The sequence below is a fragment of the Pan troglodytes genome, chromosome 6 (assembly GCF_028858775.2).
Source record: "Pan troglodytes isolate AG18354 chromosome 6, NHGRI_mPanTro3-v2.0_pri, whole genome shotgun sequence".
Lineage (NCBI taxonomy): Eukaryota > Metazoa > Chordata > Mammalia > Primates > Hominidae > Pan > Pan troglodytes.
Genome location: NC_072404.2, coordinates 156,027,556 through 156,052,792, shown reverse-complemented (window position 1 = coordinate 156,052,792; position 25,237 = coordinate 156,027,556). Strand labels below are relative to the sequence as shown.

The 25,237-nt window shown below is 50.9% G+C and overlaps 1 protein-coding gene across 6 annotated transcripts; it reads right to left on the bottom strand.

Annotated features, from left to right (window-relative positions):
- Positions 1-721: 721 nt before the first annotated feature.
- On the bottom strand, positions 722-23,702 carry ADCK2 (aarF domain containing kinase 2). 6 transcript variants are annotated; one of them, XM_016945465.4, is made up of 8 exons: positions 22,389-23,494; positions 21,895-22,041; positions 17,381-17,509; positions 15,557-15,652; positions 9,443-9,694; positions 6,964-7,092; positions 5,876-5,929; positions 722-890 (listed from the first exon to the last, which is right to left on the bottom strand). In XM_016945465.4, the coding sequence occupies exons 1-8, from the start codon at positions 23,319-23,321 to the stop codon at positions 858-860; spliced, it is 1,773 nt and encodes a 590-aa protein (XP_016800954.3). In that variant the 5' UTR covers positions 23,322-23,494; the 3' UTR covers positions 722-857. The 6 variants fall into 6 exon arrangements, with proteins under 6 accessions (XP_016800954.3, XP_054512301.2, XP_016800952.4 ...); XM_054656326.2 differs by having other exon boundaries at positions 17,264-17,509; positions 22,389-23,450; XM_016945463.4 differs by lacking the exon at positions 722-890 and adding an exon at positions 1,568-2,015 and having other exon boundaries at positions 22,389-23,702.
- Positions 23,703-25,237: the final 1,535 nt, after the last annotated feature.

Here is a 25,237-nt window from a genome sequence, read left to right as displayed (position 1 = left end):
CCGTGACGTCACGGAGTCGCTCATCTCCAGGAGTGGGGGAGCCGGCAGCCGCTCCTGACCCAAATTAGCTGTGAGTCCTTTGGCTGCAGGCAACCTCTCTCCCGAGAGCAAAGCCCACGCATAACTTATGGTTGCTGAGCTGCCCCATGCCTTCTGAAACAGCTTGTTGGTTGCCCCTCTGATCCTGTAGGGCTCTCCCCGTGTTCTGCCCCTCCTAAAACTGAGTGGTGTATAATTCTTTTTTTTTTTTTTCTTTTTGAGACAAGGCCTTGCTCTGTCACCCAGGCTGGAGTGCAGTGACAACATCTCGGCTCACTGCAACCTCTGCCTCCCAGGCTCAAGCGATTCTCCTGCCTCAACTTCCCGAGTAGCTGGGATTACAGGCATTGTGCCAGGCTAAGTTCGTACGCAGCAATAGATAATGCCACAAATGGCTTGATTCGATCCACTGGCTTTAAGGCTGTGTTGGCATAGGCTCAGGGAAGAGACTGCCGTCTTTTTGTCCCTTTCCCGCCTCCACACTGTACCTGATGCGCACTGGCACAAGGGGCTGTGTGACCAGCTGGTGTTCTCCCTCCCAGCCATCTGGAGCCATCCCAACCCCTCTCGGCCTGCTTTGAATGTCCCCTCAAGACCTGGGAAGGAAAAAATAACATCACCTCCTTGAAAAAAACTGCACCAAAGGAATCTCTGTCCACCTAAACCATACTGCTCACTAAAAGACAGGAATGAGGAACTTTATCCTGGAGAAGGAAAGAATGGGAGAGACTAGTCCTGTAGTCAGGGCAGGACTCTCGGAGAGCACAAGGGATTGACTCCATTCGCTGCCTGGTGGTCTCTAAGACGAGCAACATAATCTATGAAGGTGCAGGGATAAACTGTGATTTTACCTAAAAAAAAAAAAAAAGAGAGAAATTAAGCTTTACAAATATCCCCCCTCCAGGCTGACCCCGGGCCCCTCCTAGTCGGCCAGCCGGCCACATCAGTTCAGCTCTGAGAAGAAAGCCCGTGGTTGGGCCTGGCAGAGAGGGGCAGGTGGTGGTCACTGCAGGTCTGTCCCTGGGCGCTGCCATGGAGAAGAGGACACACTGGTTATATTAACTCTGTTCATATTCACCAAAATTAATGCCTGCAAGTGGACAGGCGCAGACACTGTGGCAGAGAAACTGTAGTTCCGGACTAGCGTGTGAACCCGGGGCCATGTTAAGGAAGTGGCCAAGCCGTTCTGCTCACGTCCCCGGTATGTCAGCCACTTTCATCAGTTTTGTTTTACCTTGTAATAAAAGTTACCAAGGAGTTAGCAAAATCTATTAAAAATTACCAAGAAGATAATTTGAAGTACAATGAAATTTGCCCTAAGTGTATATTATGCTGGCAGGTAGCACCTGCATGATATTTATACATAAAGAGTGTGTGTGTGTGCGAGCGTGCGTGTGCGTGTGCGTGTGCACATGCCACGGATCAGTAGGACTTGATGGCATTTTCTAACCTGAATATCAAAGTCTGGGAACTACCAGCAGTACCCATCTGACCAGGGAGTATAGCGGGTCAAGAAATGAGAAAAACAGGAAAACAAAATAAATTTATTCGTCCTCCTCCACAGAACATTTTCCCTGAAGGAGAGTGTCCCTGGCACCTGGCCCAGCTTCCACAATGGAATGGATAGGCCCCTTCCCTCCTTTTACTCCCTAATTGGCCCAAAGCTTTTGAACAGACCCTCAAACCAAGCAGAGGAAGCCATGGTGTGCCTTCCACCACTGGAGGGTTACATTTGAAATTGGTGTCCCAATTTTAAAACGTCCCAGCTGCCATAGGAGAGGCTCTTGGGAGTGGCCTCCAGCTCTTGACAAGGGCCCACAGAGTCCACTGCCCCATCACGGGGGGCACACTGGGCCCGTGAGGAGGAAGGGCCTCGCTGCCTCCAGGATGTCCAGTTTGGGGTCCAGTGAGCGGCCAAGCCCCTCCAACACCATGATGGCAAACACAATGGAGGCAAAGTTGCTCTCAAGCTTTACCTGGAACAGAAAAACAGAACAGTTCATCTCAGAACATGCTGATACAGGGACGTGTGTTCTGGATAATCACCTTGCTGTCCACTCTCAGCCTCCCTCAGACCTGCCCACGGGATGTTTACCATCTACCTGACATTCTCTTCTCTACCACGTCATCTCCCCAACCATCTCACCTACTCGCCCAGCCTCCCATCTACTGGACACACTAAGGAAAAATCTAGGGGTGCGGAATATACTTTCCTAGGTTTGTGTCCATGTGTGTATGAATGAATGACCAAATAAATCTTTCACACACATCCCAGAAACTATACATTTAAATACAGGTAATTCTTCAAAACCTACAGTAACCTTTATGTATGTATGTATTTATTTATTTATTTTAGAGACAGGGTCTCACTGTCACCTAGGCTGGAGTGCAATGGCAAGATCATAGCTCACTGCAGCCTTGAGCTCCTGGACTTCAGGGATCCTTCTGCCTCAGCCTCCTGAGACTGGGACTCTTTTTTGTAAACAGAGGGTCTTGCAATGTTGACGAGGCTGATCTCGAACTCCTGGCCCCAAGCAATCCTCCCACCTTGGCCGCCCCAAGTGCTGGGATTATAGGCAGGAGCCACGTCAGCTGGTCTACAATAGCCTTTTTAAGAGACAACACACAGGCCGGGCGTGGTGGCTCACTCCTGTAATCCCAGCACTTTGGGAGACCGAGGCGGGCGGATCATGAGGTCAGGAGATCAAGACCATCCTGGCTGATACAGTGAAACCCTGCCTCTACTAAAAATACAAAAAATCAGCCGGGCATGGTGGCAGGCTCCTGTGGTCTCAGCTACTCGGGAGGCTGAGGCAGGAGAATGGCCTGAACTCGGGAGGCAGAGCTTGCAGTGAGCCAGGATGGCTCCACTGCCCTCCAGCCTGGGCAACAGAGTGAAACTCCGTCTCAAAAAAATTAAAAAAATCAGAGACAACACACAATTGACTGCTCAAACAGGGTACAGCTGTCCCTTCAGAGCCAGATTAGTAGTAATAGCAATTGACATGGATTCTTCAACTATTCTTCAAAAGTATCATCATTATCCCCATTCTATAGAGAAAGAAGCTGTGGCTCAGAGAGGTTCAATGACTTGCTCAAGGCCACTGAGTGAGGAGGAATAGAGCCAGATGTAAACCTAGAAGAACAGGAATCTGCTTTTTAAGTGGACAGAAGGTCAAGAAATGGAAGGTTGAATCATGGGAAATATTCTTTGTTAGAAATTAAAGAGTATTTGTCTCCGTTAAGGGCTGGAAGGTTGTCGGGGTCAGGCGGATCCAGAAGCAGCATCATGCTCCCAGGAGCAGCTTGTGGAGTTCCAGCCTGGCAGATTGGCCACACAGGCTCTGGTCTGGGTGGGAACCCAGGGCTCTAACACCTCTGGGAATGCTTTCATTCTGAAGCTGGGAGGGGGGTTCTTAGTGTGGATTAGATTCCTTTATCTCTATGTTACTGTCAAATACTTTATTTAAAAAAATTAAGTGCTACCTGAATAGATATTTCTTCTAAGGAAGATATATTATACAAATGGCCAATTGGCATATGAAAAGATGTTCAACATCATGAATCAGTAGAGAAATGCAATCAAAACCACAATGAGACATCACCTCACACCCATTAGGATGGCCACTAAAAACAAAACAGAAAATGACAAGTGTTGGTGAGGATGAGAGAAACGACCCCTTGTGTACTGTTGGTGGGCATATAAAATGGCACAGCTCCTATGGAAGTTCCTCAAAAACTAAAAACATACCATGTGATCCAGAAAACCTACTTTGGGGCATATGTTTAAAAACTGGAAAGCAAGAACACAATGTATAGACCTTACTGGCTACATTAAATGTTTTTAAAACTTTTCTAAAATTTGAAAGTAGGATCTTGAAAAGATATTTACACATTCATGTTCACTGCAGCATTATTCACTATAACCAAGAAGTGGAAGCAACCCACGTGAACATCAACAGCATCAACAGAATAACAGGCCAGGCGCAGTGGCTCACGCCTGTCATCGCAGCACTTTGGGAGGCCAAGGCAGGTGGATCACTTGAGGTCAGGAGTTCGAGACCAGCCTGGCCAACATGACGAAACCCTATCTCTACTAAAAATACAAAAATTAGCTGGGCATGGTGGCACTTGCCTGTAATCCCAGTTACTTGGGAGGCTGAGGCACGAGAATTGCTTGAACCCAGGAAGCAGAGGTTGCAATGAGCCAAGCTTGCACCACTGCACTCCAGCCTCAGTGACACAGTGAGACCCTGTCTCAAAAGGAAATCCTGTCACATGTTACAACATGGATGAAACCTGGGGACATTGTATTGAGTAAAACAAGCCAATCACAAAAGGACAGTATTCTTTATAATTCCACTTATATGAAATATCAAGAGTAGCCAAAATCATGGAAATGTAAAACAGCATGATGGTTCCCAGGGCCGGATGGAGAGGGGAATGGGGAGCTGGTCAATGGCTGTAGAGTTTCAGCTCTGCAAGATGAGAAAGACCTAGAGCTCTGTTGCACAATGCTACACTATGCATCTGGAGAGGGTGGGGGGGTTAAATTTTATGTGTTTTTCATCACAATGAAAAATTTCCAAATGTTTTCAAACTTAAGTGCCTAGTGAAGTGCTTGGAGTGCAGTAGCTGCCCTAGGCCCTCTGTCTCCTCTTCCATCCTGGGAACAGCAGCAGCAGCAGCAGCAGCAAACACTCAAGGCCCCTCACCCACCGTGCTGGAAACTGTGTGGGGAGCAGATGCTCAGAGTGAGCCACGGAGGCGGGAGGACCCAGCAGCAGGCGGGGGCTTGGCCCACATGGCCACAGGTGAGCTGCTCGGCCTCTCGGCTTTGGTGCCTGCCTCTTGGAACACTGAGGGGATAAATTGGTTACTAATAGATGTCATATAGTTAAGTAATGCAATGGAAAAGGCCATCTTCCAACGAGGTCCTCCCTTCTCCACCTTCAACACTGCTTGTCCCTGGCCAGCAGCCTTAGTTTAAAGAGTGCCAGAGACTAGGCTCCATGACAAGGCGACAGAGCCGGGGCACAGGCTAAGATGAACCATGAGGCCAGCTCCCTCTAATGGACTACAGCAGCCAGGCAGGGGCCACAACAGTCCCGCTAGGGCCTCTGAAAGCACCAGGACACAAGGCATGACCCTCTAGAGCGGCCTCTGGACCCCAGGACTTCATTCCACCAGGAAAGAGCTAAGCATGACTTACATTAACACAAGCATCATGAATGTGAACCAAGGAGGGAAAGACATGAAAAGCCAGAGGTAGGCTGTTTCTACATTTTTAAATACACTTTTCTACATTTAAATGTCACAGATACTTAGACTGCACTGACTTGACAGATAAACAGACTAACAGCTACGAAGCACTTGTTGCAAATGGCTTGTTACTAAAAATGCTTTCAAAATATATAATAGGCTGGGCACAGTGGCTCACGCCTGTAATCCCAGCACTTTGGGAGGCCGAGAAGGGTGGATCACCTGAGGTCAGGAGTTCGAGATAAGCCTGGCCAACATGGTGAAATCCCGTCTCTACTAAAAATACAAAAATTAGCCAGGCGTGGTGGTGGGTGCCTGTAATCCCAGCTACTCAGGAGACTGAGACAAGAGAATCACTGGAACCCAGGAAGCAGAGGCTGCAGTCAGCTGAGATCGCGCCACTGCACTCCACCCTGGGGGACAGAGTGAGACTCTGTCTCAAAAAAAAGAAAAACAACAACAACAAAAAAACAAGAACCATATAATAGAAGCACCTCCCACCACCCTGTGTCCTCCCATTCCTCCCTGCCCCGTCCCACCTTCCCCAGAGACCTCCCCTCTGAATGGCCCTCACCTTGTGAGTCATCAGCAACTTAAAGACACTAGAGAGAAGGCTGGACACATGAAGCTGGAAAAACAAAATAAAGGCTAATGCAGACCACAGAGCCTTCCAGAACCGCTCATTTCCCACCACCCCCACACTCTCAGCCCCGGCATCCCACCCCACTCCCCCGCCAGGGCACACATACACCAGTCAGCACAAAAGGGACCATCTGACAAACTCTGAAAGGACTCCTCCAGCACAAGCCCAACTCCACCTCAAGACTCGGTCACAGAGGCCTTTGGAAGACAAGCCTTTGAGCCCCACCCACCCCATCCCTGAAGCAACCACAAAAATCACACCTGCCTATAATCCTAGCACTTTGGGAGGCCAAGGCGGGCGGATCACTTGAGGTCAGGAGTTCGAGACCAGCCTGGCCAACATGGTGAAACCCCATTTCTACTAGAAATATAAAAATTAGCCGGGTGTGGTGGCAGGTGCCTGTAATCCCAGCTACTCGGGAGGCTGAGGCAGGAGAATCGCTTGAATCTGGGAGGTGGAAGTTGCAGTGAGCCGAGACAGCATCACTACACTCCAACCTGGGTGATACAGCAAGACTCCATCTCAAAAAATTTTTTAAAAAATCACACCTGGATAGACTATCAGCAGGGCCAGCGTGCCAGTGGCCACTCCTTGTCTGACCCATTCCTGCTAATGTGGCCATGAACTTGGGGATAAAACAGTCACATTTGCTAGAACTGTGTATAAAATACAAAGCAGGCTCTGGCTTGGGTTTAAATAAGGGACATGCGCATTGGGCACATCATTTGGCTGCTTGGAGACCACAGTCCTCCCTCCCTGTATGCTTGGCTGTCCCCAAATGAACAGCGACCCCTGGATGAGGAAGGAGCTGCAGCCTCCTAAGTGGCATTGCACAGGGAGGCCCCCTTGAGCACAACGGACTTCACTGGGGCTCCTCATGCCTGGAAGATGTGGGGTGGTTCTTTTTCTGCTTTAAAACTCACACCCCTCATAAAGAGGTCTCCCTTAGACCCAGGATCTGCTCTGCCCCAGGCCAGGTATGGACTCCCCGGCCCCTGTTCCGCAAGTGACCTGCCCACCTTCTCCAGGGTGATGGTGTTCTTCCTGGCCTGGGTCACCAGCATGGCCATCTCGGTTTTGAACCCCTCCACGTCCCTGCACTCGCTGGCCCGGGCATGATGCAGGATCAGCTCAGCCACTCTCTGGCCCTGGAAGATGCAACAGAAAAGGGACTTGGAGTGGAGCTAGCATAAACCTGGATGCGGTGCCCAAGCGTCTTTCTCATCTCAGCAGCTCCACCCTGACTTTTCTGGCATCTTGCTTTTGGCTCTTCCTACTCGGGCTGTGACCTTTTCCCTTTGCCCATACCTATAGGGAGGAATGCCCCCACCCCCGCTGCACTGCGCCTCAGTGCTTAACCTTGGCCCAGGGGACACTTTCAAACCAGCTGCAGGCCCCAGCTTTGGGTTTGCCCTCTCAGAGGCAGGGACTGCCCTGCATTTTGCTGTTTAAAAAAAAAAAAAAATTTTTTTTAAAAACAGCCAGATGCAGTGGCTCACACATGTAATCCCAGCATTTTAGGAGGCCGAGGCAGGTGGATCACCTGAGATCAGGAGTTCAAGACCAGCCTGACCAACATGGTGAAACCCCATCTCTACTAAAAATACAAAAATTAGCAGGGCGTGGTGGTGGGTACCTGTAATCCCAGCTACCTGGGAGGCTGAGGCAGGAGAATCACTTGAACCCGGGAGGTAGAGGTTGCAGTGAGCTGAGATCATACCACTGCACTCCAGCCCAGGGAACAGAGTGAGATTCCATCTCAAAAAAAAAATAATTAATTAATTAATTAAAAAAAAAAAACAGTTCTCTTTTTCCCAGTGTTTTTCTTGCTGGAGAATTCTTTGCCAGCCGGCCAGAGGGCCTCCTCACAGTCACCCACGACGTAGTGCTTTCACTTGACTCTGCAGAGGCCTTGCCGAATGCCTTTTCTCTAAATAATCATTCTCAACCACTGCAGCCCCTCAGAATCACAGGGGAGGCTGCAAAAACTGCTCATGTCCCCACATCAGACGTGCCAGCATGCTGTGCCCCTCTTAGAGGCTGTGTTCTCTATGCTGTCGCATCTCACCAGCCTGCCACCTTGCAGCAGGTAGCACACACCAGGGGCAGCCATTATCTGGTCAAGAAGCCAGCATTCCTGCTGACCAGCTGGATGTTTGCTGGAGAAGGACCAGAAACTACTAACACGAAACAGCACTTGTTTCTTCCCACAGTCCCAAACCATCTGCCACTCAGAACTGGCCTGATTTGCACCCAGCACCTGCTAACAGAAAGCCCCTTAAGGGCAGCCTCGCCTCCTGTCCTCCTGCCTCCCTCCACTCATTTCTGGCACACTGGCAAGTGTGAGCATTGACAAGAATGACCGGGCTAAGGAGACCTGTCCTGTTTCAAGACAGAGACATTCTGGCTGGGCGCAGTGGCTCACACCTGTAATCCCAGCACTTTGGGAGGCTGAGGCAGGTGGATCACCTGAGGTCAGAAGTTCGAGATCAGCCTGGCCAACATGGTGAAACCCCATCTCTACTAAAAATACAAAAAGTGGCCAGGCATGGTGGCATGTGCCTGTAATCCCTGCTACTCAGGAGGCGTGGCAGGAGAATTGCTTGAATCCAGGTGAATGTTGCAGTGAGCTGAGATCACGCCAAGGCACTCCAGCCTGGGTGAGAGCGAGACTCTGTCCCAAAAAAAAAAAAAAGACAGAGACAGAGGCATTCCCCAGAGGATAAAAGATTCACCCCCTGCCCAGCCTGTAGTCCTAGCTACTCAGGAGGCTGAGATGGGAGGATGGCTTGAGGCCAAGGCAGCCTGCGCAATATAGCAAGACCCATCTCCATTAATTTTTTGAAACTTAAAAAAAATAATAATAATAAGATCTCACTCTGTCACCCAGGCTGCAGTAGAGCAGTGCAATCCTAGCTCACTACAACCCCAAACTCCTGAGCTCAAGTGATTCTCCCACCTCAGCCTCCCAAGTAGCTGGGACCACAGGCGCACACCACCAAGCCTGGCTTTTTCTTTTTTTTTTTGAAATGGTGTCTCACTCTTTCACCCAGGCTGGAGTGAAGTGGCACAATCTCAGCTCACTGCGACCTATGCCCCCCGGGTTCAAGCAATTCTCCTGCCTCAGCCTCCCAAGTAACTGGGATTACAGGTACACACCACCATGCCTGGCTAATTTTATATTTTTAGTAGAGACAGGATTTCACCGTGTTGGCCAGGCTGGTCTCGAACTCCTGACCTCAGGTGACCCACCTGCCTTGGCCTCCCAAAGTGCTGAGATTACAGGCGTGAACCACTGTGCCTGGCCTATTTTCTTATTTTTTATAGAGACAGGGTCTCACTATGTTGCTCAGGCTGGCCTTGAACTCCTGGGCTCAAGCAATCCTCCCCGCTCAGGCTTCCAAAGTGCTGGGATTACAGGTCTGAGCCACCATGCTTCACCAGCTCTTTTAATTAAAAAAAATTCACCCCAACTTCTGTGGTCCCAGTGCGTCTCACCTGCCCCATCACCACAGCCATGAAAACTGCCCGGAAATTCCTCAGGTCAGGGGCCTGCAGCTCCGCCACAATGCCAGCATCCAGCAGCACCAGTCGCAGCGGGCACAGGGAAGATGGCACAGCCACCACCAGAGTGTCACAGATGTCCGCCTGCTGCAGCTGCGCCTCCTGACTCGAGGACAGGCCGTCGGCACCCTGAACCAGGATGTTTCCAGGGTGAAGGTCTGCATGGACAAAGTTATCCACAAATATCTGGAAGGAGATCACAATGCTCATGAGTGAGTCACCCCTACAGCACCACCCAACCTACAGAGAAAGAAAGTTGCCAGGTGACAATAAGCTCCCAGCAATCTATCACAGCCGCAAAGAGGTGCATGTCCTATAGACCCTTCTTGTTTAGATGTCAACTCAGAATTTGTACAAGGACGAGCTAAGTTAAAGTTTTCAAGAGAAAAATTATTTTCAAAGTAAAAAGCATTTTTAAAAGATTATAAAGGGGCCGGTCTCAGTGGCTTTACACCTATAATCCCAGCACTTTGGGAGGCCAACGAAGGAGGGTCACTTGAGCCCAGGAGTTCAAGGTTACACAGAGCTATGATCATGCCACTGCCCTCCAGCCTGGGTGACACAGCAGGACCCTGTCTTGTAAAAATAAATAAATAAGGCCGGGTGTGGTGGCTCACGCCTATAATCCAACACTTTGGGAGGCTGAGGTGGGCGGATCACTTGAGGTCAGGAGTTAAAGACCAGCCTGGCCAACAAGGTGAAACCTCGTCTCTACCAAAAATACAAAAATTAGCTGGACATGGTGGCACATGCCTGTAATCCCAGCTACTCGGGAGGCTGAGGCAGGAGAATGGCTTGAACCTGGGAGGCAGAGGTTGGAGTGAGCCGAGATCGTGCCACTGCACTCCAGTCTGGGCGACGGAGCGAGACTCCATCTCAAAGAAAATAATAACAAAAATAAATAAATAAATAAAATAAAAAGTCTAAGGCCAAACTGCATTTGAAATGCCTTATTTTTACTTTATGATTTGAATCATTAATATTCTAACTAAAATAATTAGCTATTTATTAAAGATTTCCCCAAACCTCTATGTTCTTTAAATTCATAGAACTGCATTTCTTTAAAAACAGCTCATAAATCAGACTTTCCCTCCGTTACTTCAACCTGTCCACATCAGTGAGGTGTGAGAGCGAGTGCCACTAGCAGCCACATGCACACAGAGCCCTTCTGTGGAGGAGGACACAGTTCTCAGGACATACTGGTATGCAGAATTAGAGGAGCAGGAAGGACACGGCTTTGAACCTGCTAAGCTGGGCAGCAACCCCCAGGGATTGTGTTGGATTTGGCACGGCTTGTGGAACAGGAATCAGCCTCCAATAACCGGTCATCTCGGAGGTCAGGGAAACCCCAGCAATCCTTCCACGGGGGATGAGAGGAGAGACCAAGGCAGGAGCAGAGCAGCTGCTGGTGGACGGGCTCTCAGGGACTGCTTCCAGCTGACACGGGGCCCCAAGCACTGTAGATCCCCTCCTCCCTGTAAATCCAGGCCATAGACCCCATCCCTTATGGCGGCAGACCATGAAGGGACTGTCCTAGTCCAGACTGTGGCTTTAGTAGGGATAAGGGAAGCTGCTACCGGTGTGAAAATCCTGGGACCTGGGGGGCTGGGACCTGCACACCTGCAGGACATGGTCACCAAAGGCTGGGCTGACCCTCCAGCGAAGCTGGTGCCTCCTAAGTAGGTCACTATTCTTGGCCCTGGTATACATTTTTTTTTTTTTTTCTGAGACTGAGTCTCACTCTGTTGCCCAGGCTAGAGTACAATGGTGCGATCTTGGCTCACTGCAACCTCCTCTTCTTGGGTTCAAGCGATTCTTCTGCCTCAGCCTCCCAAGTAGCTGGGACTGCAGGTGTGCACCACCACACCTGGCTAATTTTTTGTTTTTAGTAGAGACAGGGTTTCACCACGTTGGCCAGGCTGGTCTCAGACTCCTGACCTCAAGTGATCTGCCTGCCTCAGCCTCCCAAAGTGCTGGGATTACAGGAGTGAGCCACCATGCCTGGCCTAATATACTTTTAAAAATTCACTGAGCATAATTTAAGATCTATGCACTTTATTGAATGTTGCTATAATTCAGTTTTTTTTTTTTAAGTTTCTGAATCTTCTGGAACCTTGCCCTCACCTCTGCCCAGGGTCTCATGCCCCGATCCTGACCCCAAAACTGGAGGCCCCTCATCCTCTCTCCACTCCTGGTGCTGCTTCATGCTGCTTCTCCCCTGGCTACATCCCTCTTGTGCCCCTTGGAGCCCTGTTCCTGCGAACAAAGTCCTCTTGCCACCGGGTTCTGACTGCAACTACTGAATTGAAACCTAGGTGTGCCTCAACAATCCTGCTTCTCCAGGAGCCAGAGGGGTGGGAGCTGCTGACTCCCCGTCCCACAGGCCCTGGGGTGGAGTGGAATTGGGGTTGGAGTGGTGTCACCTGAGCCCACCCCCGCAACGGCTCTCAGCCTTCTGCATGTGCGTGTGTGCTGTCAGCCTGCAGGACTCCACCTGCTCTGAGCGCTCCTGCTGCGGGGACTCCAGACGTGCCTCCACCAACAGCTCTGTCTCTGACTCCTCGATTCATTCTCCAGCTCTCACCACATGCCTGGGTCCTCCCTACCATGATTCTTCGCCTCTGAGACCTGGGTATTCTTCTTCCCTATCCGCCTCGACCCCATCGCCCATTCCTGTCATCCATCCCTTCAACCACTGTCCTCTGTCCCAACCACGAGAAAGTCCAGACCCCCGACAATCTAAGATCTTCTTCCTTTGCTCCTGCATGGGGGCTGCTAACAATGCTGGATCACGATTACTGCCAACGAAGGCAGCCATAACTAGCGTGGCTTAGGACTCACTGCGGCTTCTTAGGAATTTCCACTCCTTTAACCATCATGGTGACCCTATGAGGAAGGCACTTCTTATCCTCTTTTGAAAGATAAGAAGCCTGACGACAAAGGTTAAGTAACTTGCCCCAGACACTCCTCTCTGCCCTGAGCTAGTAAACTGGAAGCTGAGATTTGAACTCAAAACAAATCCTGCTCTGGGCTCCTAACCCCCAGGCTACACTGCAGATAGGCAAAATACCCCTCTGCCTCTCCAACACCAACATGGCTTGCCCCTCCTGACAACCATCCACATTTTCCAAGTAGCTCTTTCTAGTCCCAGGGCAGCAATTTCAAACCTCTGTGTTCTCTTTAAACCTCCTCTCCCACGGCCCTCTGCATCCTACTCCCAGCAGAGAACAATGGCCCCTTAGTTCACAAGGAAATAGAAGGTTTCCCATGGAAGCACCATCAAATCCTGTCCCTGTGCCTGTAAGTTTCTCCATCCCTCCAGCCCAGGGTTTCTCAGTCTATTGCTGGGGGTGGGGACGGCTGTCCCTGCACTCTGGGGTGGTAAGCTCCTGGCCTCTTCCCAACAGCTGCCTGTAGCACCCCCAATCCCCAACTATAACAACCAAGAATGTCTCCAGACATCGCCAGATGTCCCCTGGTAGACAAAACCACCCTGTTGTAAACCACGGCTCTGGCCTTTGTGAAACAAAGAATGCCCTCCTGATGCGGCCAGGCCCCTCTTCAGCTGGGGGGCCTTCAGAATCCTCGCTGGTAGACCCAGGAAAGACAAAACCAACCAAGAATTCTTAGGAGGTGGAAACCCAGGTTCTTAGGAGGAAGAATACCCGGGTCTCAGAGGAAAAGAATCATGGTAGGGAGGACCCAGGCATGTGGTGAGAGCTGGAGAACTTGAACATGTTTAAATGTCCAAGAATCAAAATCCACCTTCTGACTCCCCTGCCTCTCGTCTCACCCTCCCACTCCAACTCCACACAGTGGACATGAGGTTGTGATATTAGGGCATTCCTCAGCATAAAAACCTCCTATGTCTCTTTATGTTTGTTTGTTTGTTTGTTTAGACGGAGTCTCACTCTGTCGCCAGGCTGGAGTGCAGTGCTGTGATCTCGGCTCACTGCAATCTCTGCCTCCTGGGTTCAAGCAATTCCGAGTAGCTGGGACTACAGGCATGCACCACCATGCCTGGCTAATTTTTTGTATTTTAGTAGAGACAGGGTTTCACCATGTTGGCCAGGATGGTCTCGATCTCCTGACCTCGTGATCCACCTGCCTCGGCCTCCCAAAGTGCTGGGATTACAGGCATGAGCCACTGTGCCTGGCTTTTTTTTTTTTTTTTTTTTTTTTTTTTTTTTTGAGACAGAGTCTCACTGTATCTGAGGTTGGAGTGCAGTGGCATGATTTTAGCTCACTACAACCTCCATCTCCTGGGCTCAGGTGATCCCACCTTAGCCTCCCAGGTAGCTGGGACTAAAGGCATGCTGCCACCAAATGTGGCCAATTTTTGTATTTTTTTTTTTTTTGTAGTGACAGGGTTTCGGCATCTTGCTCAGGCTGGTCTCAAACCCCTGGGCTCAAGCAATCTCCCCGCCTCAGCCTCCTGAAGTGCTGGGATTATAGGCGTGAGCCACTGCACCCAGCCAAAACTCTCCTATGTTTTAATCTGGGCACTGGGATGCTTTTTAAAAATTCACTAAGCATCATTTAAGATCTGAGCACTTTATATTTAAATATTATTGGAATTCAATTTTTTAAAGTTAAGGGCAAAAATCTTCAAAATGAACTTATCTGCCCTTGGATTAAAGTCCAAACTCTTTCACAGATTTACTAGACCCTTTGTGATCAGGCCCCTCTCACCTCCTCAGCCTCCTCTCACCTCCTCAGCCTCAGCAATCACTGCCCCCTTCTTCAAACTCTCTTCCAAGCCATACTAAGTGCTTTCGTCTCTCCAAGAGCACCATGCAGTAGCTCACCCCAGGCCTCAGCAAAGGCTGTTCTCTCAAGACAACTCCCTGCCGCCTGTCCTTATGTAGTGACACCTAGACCTTCACACTGCAGCTGAGATGGAGCCACTTCCTGAGTGAATCCCTGGGTTAGCACAGTCTCCTCCGAAATGACCTTTTGGTACCCCGTACCTATCCCTATAAATCATTTACTTAGTCGTCGCCTGTCTTCCCAAGGAATAGTATGTCATGAGCATTGTAATTGTGTCTGTTTTGCTCACTGCTGTAACCCCAGCCCTTAATTCAGTGCCTGGCACCTAGCAGGTGCTCAATAAACATTTGCTGAACAAATGAGCAAAGCAGCATTTAAAATAAGATATTGTCTCGGCTGTTTGCTAAACTACAGGCAATGCTGGCAGAACTGGGTCATGGTCACCCTTCTTCCCACAGCACACAGAGCATGAGCCACTGACAAAGCACTTAAGAGGCCGGGCACGGTGGTTCATGCCTGTAATCCCAACACTTTGGGAGGCCAAGGTGGGAGGATCGCTTGATCCCAGGAGTTCAAGACTGCCCTGGACAACACAGTAAGTCCCTACAAAACAATTTTTTAAATTAGCCAGGCTTGGTGGCTCATGTTTGTAGTCCCAGCTACTCAGGAGGCTGAGGAGTGAGGAGGCAGGATCACTTGAGCCCAAGAGGTTGAGGCTGTAGTGCATGGAGATTTTGCCACTGCACTCCAGCCTCGGCAACAGAGTGAGACCCTATCTTAAAAACGGAAAAAAAAGGCCGGGTATGGTGTTTCACACCTGTAATCCCAGCACTTTGGGAGGCCAAGGCGGGTGGATCATGAGGTCAGGAGATCGACACCATCCTGGCTAACATGATGAAACCCCATCTCTACTTAAAAAAATACAAAAAATTAGCCGGGCGTGGTGGCGGGCGCCTGTAGTCCCAGCTACTTGGGAGGCTGAGGCAGGAGAATGGCATGAACCCAGGAGGCAGAGCTTGCAGTGAGCCGAGATCGCGCCACTGCACTCCAGCCTGGGCGACAGAGCAAGACTCCGTCTCAAAAAAAAAATAAATAAAAGAGCTTCACAGACACCATGGCCATTTATGGTAGCCTCCACTCCTTCTAGACCAGACTTTCTCAACCTGGCGGCTTGCTGCTTCGCTCTCCTTCCCACCCAGATAGCCAGAGTCCCAGCCCACTCCCCATCTGCAAGCTGACCACATGCTGGGCCTGAGCCCGCTCCAGCCATGAGCTCACCATCTTCAGGAGCATGTTGATCCCCAGCCGTGCAATCTTCCTTTTCAAGTCCATGGGAATTCCTGCCTGCTGGTAACTGGACACAGGCACACTCTCCTTCAGAAAGACCAGGGAGAGAACAGCTTAATCCCAGCCAGCCTGTGATGCTGGCTCCTCCTCCCACGTGGCACCACAGCGCTGTCTTCTCACTTATTGGGAAGTAACCCGAAGAGTATTTCCTTTCCTAGAACCCATCTGTCATTCAGCCATGTGCAGTGGCTCACACCTGTAATCCTAGCACCTTGGGAGGATTGCTTGAGCCCAGGGGTTCAAGACCAGCCAGGACAACATGAGGGAGAACCACCTCAGCTCGGAAAGTCAAGGCTTCAGTGAGCTGAGATTGCGCCACTGCACTCTAGCCGGAGTGACAGAGACTCTGTCTCAAACAAAACAAAACAAAAATCTGTCATCCACACATTGATTTGAACTTATTTACATTCCCTTCTATAACAGCTATCAGAAGGATGACAAGTCACATAGGTTTATTGGAAAGGAAACCTATCAACTCTGCTACTGAAGATAAGAGATGTGATGTCCTGAAAAGATAGGGGTGGGCACCAGAGAGCTGGTTTCTGGGCAAGAATCAGCCAATGGGGTCTGGGCAACGTAAGGAGACCCCATCTCTACAAAAAAAAAAAAATTACCCAGGTGTGGTGGCTAACACCTATAATCCTAGCACTTTGGGAAACCAAAGCAGGAGGATCGCTTGAACTTGGGAGTTTGAGACCAGCCTGGGCAACAGGGAGAAACCCAGGCTCTACAGAAAAATACAAAAATTAGTCGGACATGGGGATGGTGGCTCGTGCCTATGGTCCCAGCTACTTGGGAGGCTGAGGTGGAATGATCACTTGAGCCCAGGAGGTGGAGGCTGCAGTGAGCCGAGATCATGCCACTGTACCACAGCCTGGGCAACAGAGCAAGACCTTGTCTCAAAAAAAAAAAAAAAAAAATTGTCAAAACAACCCATGGAGATAGATCTTGTTATCCCTAATTAACAAATAAAAGAACCAAAGCCCAGAGAGGTTAAGCAACTTGCTTAAGTTCACACAGCTAGAAACACTGTGTGGTTCATGTCATGTTCATGAGATTCCCTGAATCTCATATCACCATCTGTAAAGAGGAGGCTGGGCTGGGTGCAGTGGCTCATGCCTGTAATCCCAGCACTTTGGGAGGCCAAGGCAGGCAGATCACCTGAGGTCAGGAGTTCCAGAACAGCCTGGCCAACACGGCAAAACTCCATCTCTACTAAAAAATACATGTAATCGCAGCTACTTGGGAGGCTGAGGCATGAGAATCACTTGAACCTGGAAGGCGGAGGTGGCAGTGAGCTGAGATCATGCCACTGCACTCCAGCCTGGGCGACAGAGTGAGACTCTATCTCAAAAAAAAAAAAAAAAAAAAAAAAAAAGAGAGAAGGCTGAACTAGAGTAGAGGATAGCTAGGGCAAGTGAGATGACACAAGGTTGTTCAGCACTTTCTCTGTGCCCAACTCCTCGTTTTGCATTCAGTGTGTCATTTCCTCCTGAGACAGTCCTCTAAGGCAGGTCACCAACTAATAAAATGGCAGAGCAGATTTTCAAATCTAGGGGATCGGGCCACACCCAGTGCTCTCAGCTACCTCACTACAACACTGCCTCCCCCCGAGGCCAACACATCCCAGCTCCTCACAGTTTTACAGACACAAATCCCATCCTCTCTCCAGACTGAAGCCTTTCTGTGGGCTGGAGACGGGCCCACTGCGAGTGGCAAGTGAAAGGTATGGCCAGGCAAAGCCACCACTCTTACTTCATACGTTTCCACCAAGACTTCTCTGGTGACAAAGGGGCGCAGAGGGGTGGGGAACTTGACGGCTTTCACATTCCGGAAGTTGACCTGGAAGTGTTCTAGATTCTGAGCTTCGTAACGCAGGTCAATCTACAGAGAAATGGACAGAAAGGATGAGGGCTAGTCTGGGTACAGGCACAGTGACATCTGCAATGCCAAGGAGCTAGCAAGTCATGAGATCCACCCCACCTTCCCCACCAGCTTGCCCCGCAGAACTTGCCCAGAAACTCAGGAGGCGACATCCGTGGGCTACAGCCTGCCCCAGCAATCCCAGATCTCTGTGTGAACTCCTGGAGGCTGCAGACAGCAGGTGCCCTGGTGGGCTTTGGGCTGCACTGCTTCTCCGCTACTCTCGCCCTTGCCACCCGCCTGCCTCACACCAGCCCATGAGTCCCTTCCCTGTCTCCCTGGGGTCTGGCTTCTCCAGGCCCAGCCCCCAGCCCTCTCTTTCCATTAGGGCCAGCGTGCTGTGGGCGCTTCCACACAGGGCTGCCCCTCCATCTCGCGGCAGCTCTCCACCCACCGCATCGACACTGCCACTGCTACTCTCCCCAACCACCACTCACCAGACCCAAAGGACCACTTCCAGGTTTATCATCAACCTCTGTGGGCATCCAGGGCTGGTGCCGCTGCTGACCTGGCTCTCCGTGGTGGCTCTTCCCCCGGCACCTGCCCTTCACTCTCCTGGCACCCCTGCTACCTCTCACTGTCCCGTCTTGGCTGGGTCTCCTGTGCCCCCAGGAGCTGATGTCCTTTCTCCTGACCGAAGTGAGCGTGTGTGTCCCCTTGACAGCCACCAAGCCCTCAGCCGGCGCCTCCTCTGACAGCACCTTGATCCTCAGGTCAGACCTCAATGCCAGTCTCCAGAGTGATATATCCAATGACACCTGGATGTGGCCCGGTGGGAGCCCAGAGACCCTGAAGCTCTGTGCCTAAATGGAATTTCCCTTCACCATCCCCACGCACTCAGTCACCTTTGAGTCCCCAGATCATGCCTTCTCTCTTCCCCTCCGTGCACAGCAATGGCCCAGTGCCATCAAGTCTGCAGCCTCACCGCCCTCAGATCAGTCCCTGTCCCCCAATGCCACTCCCAAGGCGCATGACCTCAGGTCCAGTCACCTGAGCACAAACAGAGGTGCCTCGAGTGTGCTCCTTGACCCATCCTTCCTCTCCAATCCATCACCTGCATGGTGAAGTCTGCATTCCTTAGAATGGCATCCAGGTGGGTCATGATTTGGCCCCTACTTCTCTGTCCAGGTCCATCTCTCATGGCACCTTCCCCTGCCTTTTACCACCCAAGACCTGGCCTCACCCAACTCCATATAGTGCTCGACATCCCAGAGTGGCTAACACCCCCGGCTCTCCTCTGGCTTCTTTACTGCCTCGAATTGGAATGTTATTCCCCCACTTGGTCCAACTGCAAACACCACTCACCTTTCAATACTCAGCTCAAGCTAAGGATACCAACCAAGTCCTCCTCTGAGCCCTGATGAACCATGCTGAGGTTCAGCCAGGCTCAGGTTCATTGCTTCCAGGGCCTCCCTCAGATACCAGATGGCTCAGTCCCTGACATAAAATTGCACAGTATTTGCATATAACCTATGCATATCCTCCCATATACTTTAAATCAGCTCTAGATTAGTTATAATACCTAATACAATCTAAACGCTCTGTAAATCATTGTTAAATTGCATTGTTAAGGGAATAATGCAAGAAAAAAAAGTCTGTACATGTTCAATACAGATGCAACTATCATAGACCTAACTACATTTTTTACTGAATCCGGGGATACAGGACTCATGGACAGAGGGCTGACTGTCTTTCTTTTTTTTTTTTAGATGGAGTCTTGCTCTGTTGCCCAGCCTGGAGTGCAAAAGCATGATCTTGGCTCATTGCAACCTCCGCCTCCTGGGTTCAAGCGATTCTCCTGCCTCAGCCTCTCAAGTAGCTGGGATTACAAGCGTGTGCCACCATGCCCGGCTAATTTTTGTATTTTTAGTAGAGACAGTGTTTTGCCATGTTGGCCAGGCTGGTCTTGAACTCCTGACCTCAAGTGATCCGCCTGACGCCGCCTCCCAAAGTGCTAGGACTACAGGTGTGAGCCACGGCGCCTGGCCCTGACTGTCTTTCTTAGGGATAGGAAAGCTCACTTGTTTTCTTTGCTTACTAGCGTCTAACAGAGTTTTTTGTTTGTTTGTTTGTTTGTTTTTTTGAGATGGGATCTCACTCTGTCACCCAGGCTGGAGTGCGGTGGTGTGATCATGGTTCACTGTAAACTCTGCCTCCCAGATTCAAGCGATTCTCCCACCTCAGCCTCCTGAGTAGCTGGGACTACAGGTGAGCACCACCACGCCTAGGTAATTTTTTGTATTTTTGGTAGAGATGAGGTTTCACCATGTTGCCCAAACTGATCTCAAACTCCTAACCTCAAGCAATCCACCCACTTCAGCCTCCCAAAGTCCTGGGATTACAGGCATGAGCCACCGCACCCAGCCCTAACAGAGTTTTTAGTCACTGTTACATAAACTTATAAATGAATGGAGAGACACTCACACACTATACCCAGACCCACAACTCTAAGGTTTCCAGCCTAGGAACATGATGGGACTACTGAGAGACGGACACAGGCTTAGTAGGAAGAGCTGATTTTTAAGACAAATGGGGTGTGATTCAGAGATGTGAGTTTGAAGTGATGGAACCACATAATGTCTGTCAGACTTCCGCAAGGGGAACTGAAACTCAGATGAGTGGCAGGACTGAGAGGAATTAATGCAGAGATGGTTGTTGGAATCGATGCTATTTTCTCTGTTTTAATTTGCTTTTATTATCAAATTACATTGCTCTGTAGCTATGAATGTTTGTGTCCCCCCAAAATTCCTTTGTTGAAATGCTAAGCCCTAAGGTGATGGTATTAGGAGATGGGGCCTTTAGGAGGTGATTAGGTCATGAGAGCAGAGCCTGCATGAATGGATCAGCGCCTTTACACAAGAGACCCAAGACATACCCCTTACCCCTTCTACCATGTGATGACACAGAAGGTGCCAATTATGAACCAGAAAGTGGGGCCTCACCAGACATCGAATCTGCCGATGCCTTGATCTGGAATTTTCAGCCTCCAGAACCTCGAGAAATACATTTCTGTTGTTTGTAAGCTACTTAGTTTATGGGATTCTGTCCGAACAGATTAAGAGACTTTCTAAACATTGGAATGAATCCCTAGGACTTAAAATCTTAAATCAGAGCCTCCAAACAAATACTCGGCAGGTTGCTTCTGAAAACCTCCCAATTCCTGCACTACCCAGCAAGGAGCCAACAGGTACCTAAGTGGAGCCCCGACCACCCCAGTGTGTTTGCTAAGTCTGTATCCTTATACAAAGGTCCCAAGGGCCCTGAGCATGAAGGAGGTCCTTGTTGACTCAATTGCCCTGGAATCAAAGCAGAACAAAGGCACAGTATGTGACTTCGCTAATTATTTTCTCACTCTGGAGTCATTGATTATGGCAGAAATAATGCTAGATGTTCTCCACCAGAATCATTTCCTTGTCACAAAGGAAGACTGTATTTCCCAAGCTCACAGTTACACTGGGCCCAGGCAGTTACAGCTCTGATCAGTGAACAGGAAAGAAGTGATGTTTGCCACTTCCAGGCCTGGCCACAAAATTTATTACATGACCCTGCATGGCCTCTGCCTCCAATCCACACTGACCCCAGATGACACATGTTGAAGGAGGCAGTGCCAAACTTGGGAAGAAATTGAGTCCCCTGAAACTAGGGAGTAGAGCTCCCTCTCTTGACCATACGGTGGCTTAGTTCTGTCATCTCAGCACTTTGGAAGGCCGAGGAGGGAGAATGGCTTGAGCCCAGGAGTTCAAAATCAGCCTGGACAACATGGCAAGACCCCGTCTCTGTTTTTAAAATAATAAAATAAAGAGCTCCCTTTCTCTGCCTCAGTTCACCTGCATAGAACTTTGTTTTTTGTTTTTATTTTTCTTTTGAGATGGAGTCTCACTCTGTCGCCCAGGCTGGAGTGCAGTGGCATGATGTCATCTCACTGCAACCTCCATCTTGGGTTCAAGCAATTCTCATGCCTCAGCTTCCTGAGTAGCTGGGATTACAGGCATGCAGCACCACGCCCAGCTAATTTTTGTATTTTCAGTAGAGACAGGGTTACACCATGTTGGCCAGGCTGATCTCGAACTCCTGGCCTCAAGTGATCCACCTGCCTGAGCCTCCCAAAGTCCTAGGATTACACACATGAGCCACCACGCCCGGCCAGAACTTTGATATAAGCAAAAATTAATTTGTTGCATTAAGCCACTGAGATTTGGATGTTCTTTATCAGCTAGTTTACAAGCTCTAACACATCATATGAGTTATGACATACCAGAAAATTATTCATTCAACATTTACTAAGTAGCAGCTAATGGCAAGAACTATGTTAGGTGCTATTTACAGCTGAGGGGAGGAGAACTCACCTGTTGGACCATCAGCTTCTCAAATTCCTCCACAATCTCAGGCAAGCTAAGCCACTTGATGCCTGGCAAAAGTCCGAGGACTCGGCTGCCAATCTTCATCAGCAGCAGGTCCATATGCACCTGAGCGAGCAGGCCAGGGTGCAACACCTGTCAGAAAGAGGAACCGTGAGACAGGAGAAACCCGCTGGACACATTTTACCCAGCCAGGGCTGGGTCCCACCATCCAAGCAAGAGCCAGGTGGCTTCTCATCAAAGAAAAGAGGATGTGGTCCCGACACCCAAGCAGTTAGTTCACTCCAGACTCAGTTCATTTTCCTCTATCAGACTATTCACACCGCCACTTCAAGCCAATAAATGAAACAGCTTGCATGAAATAAGCACTCAGATATTGGTCAGGCAAATAGAAATAAACGTGGGGGCGATTTGCATGGCGGTTGTTTCTGATCTGGGATAGCTCAGTGGGTAGGTGAGCTGTGAGCTCTCAGAACACTTACTTTCACTGCCACGGGGATGAGGTTGGTGGCCTCAGGTTGGTGGCCAGGGACCTGAGCCCAAGACACCCCTGCATTTGATCCAACCAGGTCAGCTTTAGGGAGGAGCAGCCTTTCTAGAAACGACTGGTCTGCGAGATTTTCTGGAGGTTTCCGGCCATTTCCAAGGTATCCAAAGAGCTCTCTCAGCCCACCGACTGCCCCAGTATGTGAGAAGGGCGGCAGACAGGAGGCCCTGCCAAGTCTCTGGACGCTGTCAGTCTCCAGGAAGGCAGTGTTGGCGTATGCTTTGTACACCTGGGCCACGCAGCCTGAGCCCACAGGTTCCCGGTTCTCAAAAGAGAGGATGCTCCCCCAGTCATCCCCAAAAGCCTGCCGAAGGAAGCGCTCAGTGTGAGTCCACGGGTGGGGCGTCACTCGGACATGCAGCTTGGAAAATTGGGCACAGAAAGCCTCCGAAAACAGATCGCGCCGGGTGCTGGCCCACTGGCCCAGTTTGATGTAGGTTGGGCCTGAGGTCTCGGTGGCTTTCAGAAGCAGGTGGAGCCAGAGGGTGGAGACGCTGGGAGCCAGGTAGGTGAGGGGGTAGAGGAGTAGGAGGGGGAAGAATTTCACCAACAGAGCGCCGGCGCGAAGCCAGAGGCGGAGATGCAGGAAGACGCCGCCCAGAGGTCCCGCTCGGGGGAGGCTCTCCGCGGGCCCCGCGCCAGCCGCCCCGCTGCAGCGGACCCTTCGCCGACCCAGAACGTCAGGGGCCCCCTCACCCACGTCCCCGCACAGGGAGACGACCTTGGGCAAAGTGCCCAGCAGAAGCCAGCAGAGCCTGGCGTTGCGAGGGCACTCGGAGGGCCTCAGGAGGCTGAGTCCCTGTCTGAGCTCGAAGCACCTCAGGTGCGACAGGCAAACCCTGACGGAGACGCGCCAGGGCGCCACCATCCTCCCGAGGCCCGCGACCCAGGCGGCCCGCCCTCCACTTCAGAGGCGCCCGCTCAGGCGAGGCTGCGGTGAAGCCGAAGCCCGGCCCTGCCCCCGCGGACGGAGCTGCCCATCTGGGCCGGATCCGCGCCCCGCTCCCTCCCGCACCTCGCCGGGCCTCAGGCCGGAGGCCCGCGCCCCGCCCGACACCCGCCGCGCCGCGCCGCGCGGAAGGGGCTGTCAGACGGCACCAACTGCGGAACGGGAGGAGCCAGGACCCACGCGAAGCCAGGCCCCGGGCGCACGCGACCTGAGCGAGGGGGCCGCGCGGGCGGAGGCAGGGGCCGGGCAGCCGCAGGGTCACCGTGCGCCCAGGGGCCAGTGTGAGATCGCTGGGGTGGCGGGCACCAGCCCAGGGCGCGGGCGCAGGCGGGGGCCGGGGGGCGGGGCGGAGCGTGGAGGGCGGGCGGAGCGTCGGGGGCGGAGCGTCGGGGGCGGGCGGGAGTGCAGGTGCCGGGAACCGAGGCACCGAGGGCTGTGGTGGAGCGGAGGGGCGCGGGAGATGGGTGGGACGGGTTCGGCCACTAGGTTGAAACTGCCATTGCAAAATTATAACAGATAATGAAAGAGATCTGACCTAACCAACTCCATCTTGCTTCTAACCTCCAAGCTGTCCTTGTTCATTCCTGGGCGTTGGCTGAACTAACTTTGGGAGGAACTTAGTTTATACTTTATAGTTTAAAACAAAGATGATAACAGCCCTTTCTTAAAACAAACCTCCTTCTTGCCTGGGGAATAGACTGTCTTTGTAGGACTAACAAATTAACCAAAAGATTAGAAAGTATGGTTTAGGAGTCAGGCAGCAAGGCTACAATATTCTGACCCTGCCTAAACTGCTAATAAGATCAGTGCTCAAGATATTTTGCAGACCCTGCACTTGATGGATCAACTGACACCTACCAGATCGATAAACCAGGTCATCTGATCTTAGGCCCCCACTCCAGAACTAACTCAGCACAAGAGGACAGCTTCAGTTCCCTAAGATTTCACCTCCGACCCAACCAATCAGCACTCTCGACTCACTGGCCTTCCCCCACCCACCAAGTTGTCCTTAAAAACTCTGCTCGGGGAGTAATAATAAAACTCCAGTGTCCCGCGCAGCCTGATCTGTGTGAATTACTCCTTCTCTATTGCAATGCCCCTGTCTTGATAAATCGACTCTGTCTAGGCAGCAGGCAAGGTGAACCCGCTGGGCTGTTACAGGGTGGCCGGTGGGGGCAGAGGGCTGGGTGCTGGGCGGTGAGGGTCGCAGGGAGCAGAGGGTCGGTGGCAGAGGCCCGGGCAGCCAGGGTCCTTTGACCCGCCCCTTAAAGAGGACGGCGACCCCAGGCCAAGACCACCCTGCCCTTGAGTCCTGGGTCCTGGGTAGCAAAACGCAAAGGCACCCTCTATGTCCCCCTCCCCATGTCTGTCTTCCCACTGACTTCTTCGTATCTTTCATTATTCCAAAGAGCATGGCTGAAAAGTATGAAGGCAGGCTCTGAACACAGGTCCGCTTTTCAGCGGGGGTTGGGTGGGGGGGTGGTGTTGGATGGGGGTAACTGGGCTGCAGGGGTAGGAATTGGATGCTGTGTCCTCGGCTGCATTAATTCGGCAATTGTGTTGGACCTTGGGGAAAGGCTCCGGAAAGGCCATATTCATTCATTCAATAATACTCATTGAGCCCAATAAATATTTCTTGAGCCCAATCTCATATTTGTCGAGCCTCAATAATATGTACTGATCAAGCTAGGTCATGTGCTGGACCCTGGGAAAGCGGACACAAATATCCTGCCCTTACTGGCTGAATACGTAATGAGGGGGACCCAACATGGGAACATATAAATGTGCGATTTCAATTTTTTTTAAAAAAACACCCATGATAAGAAATCAAAATG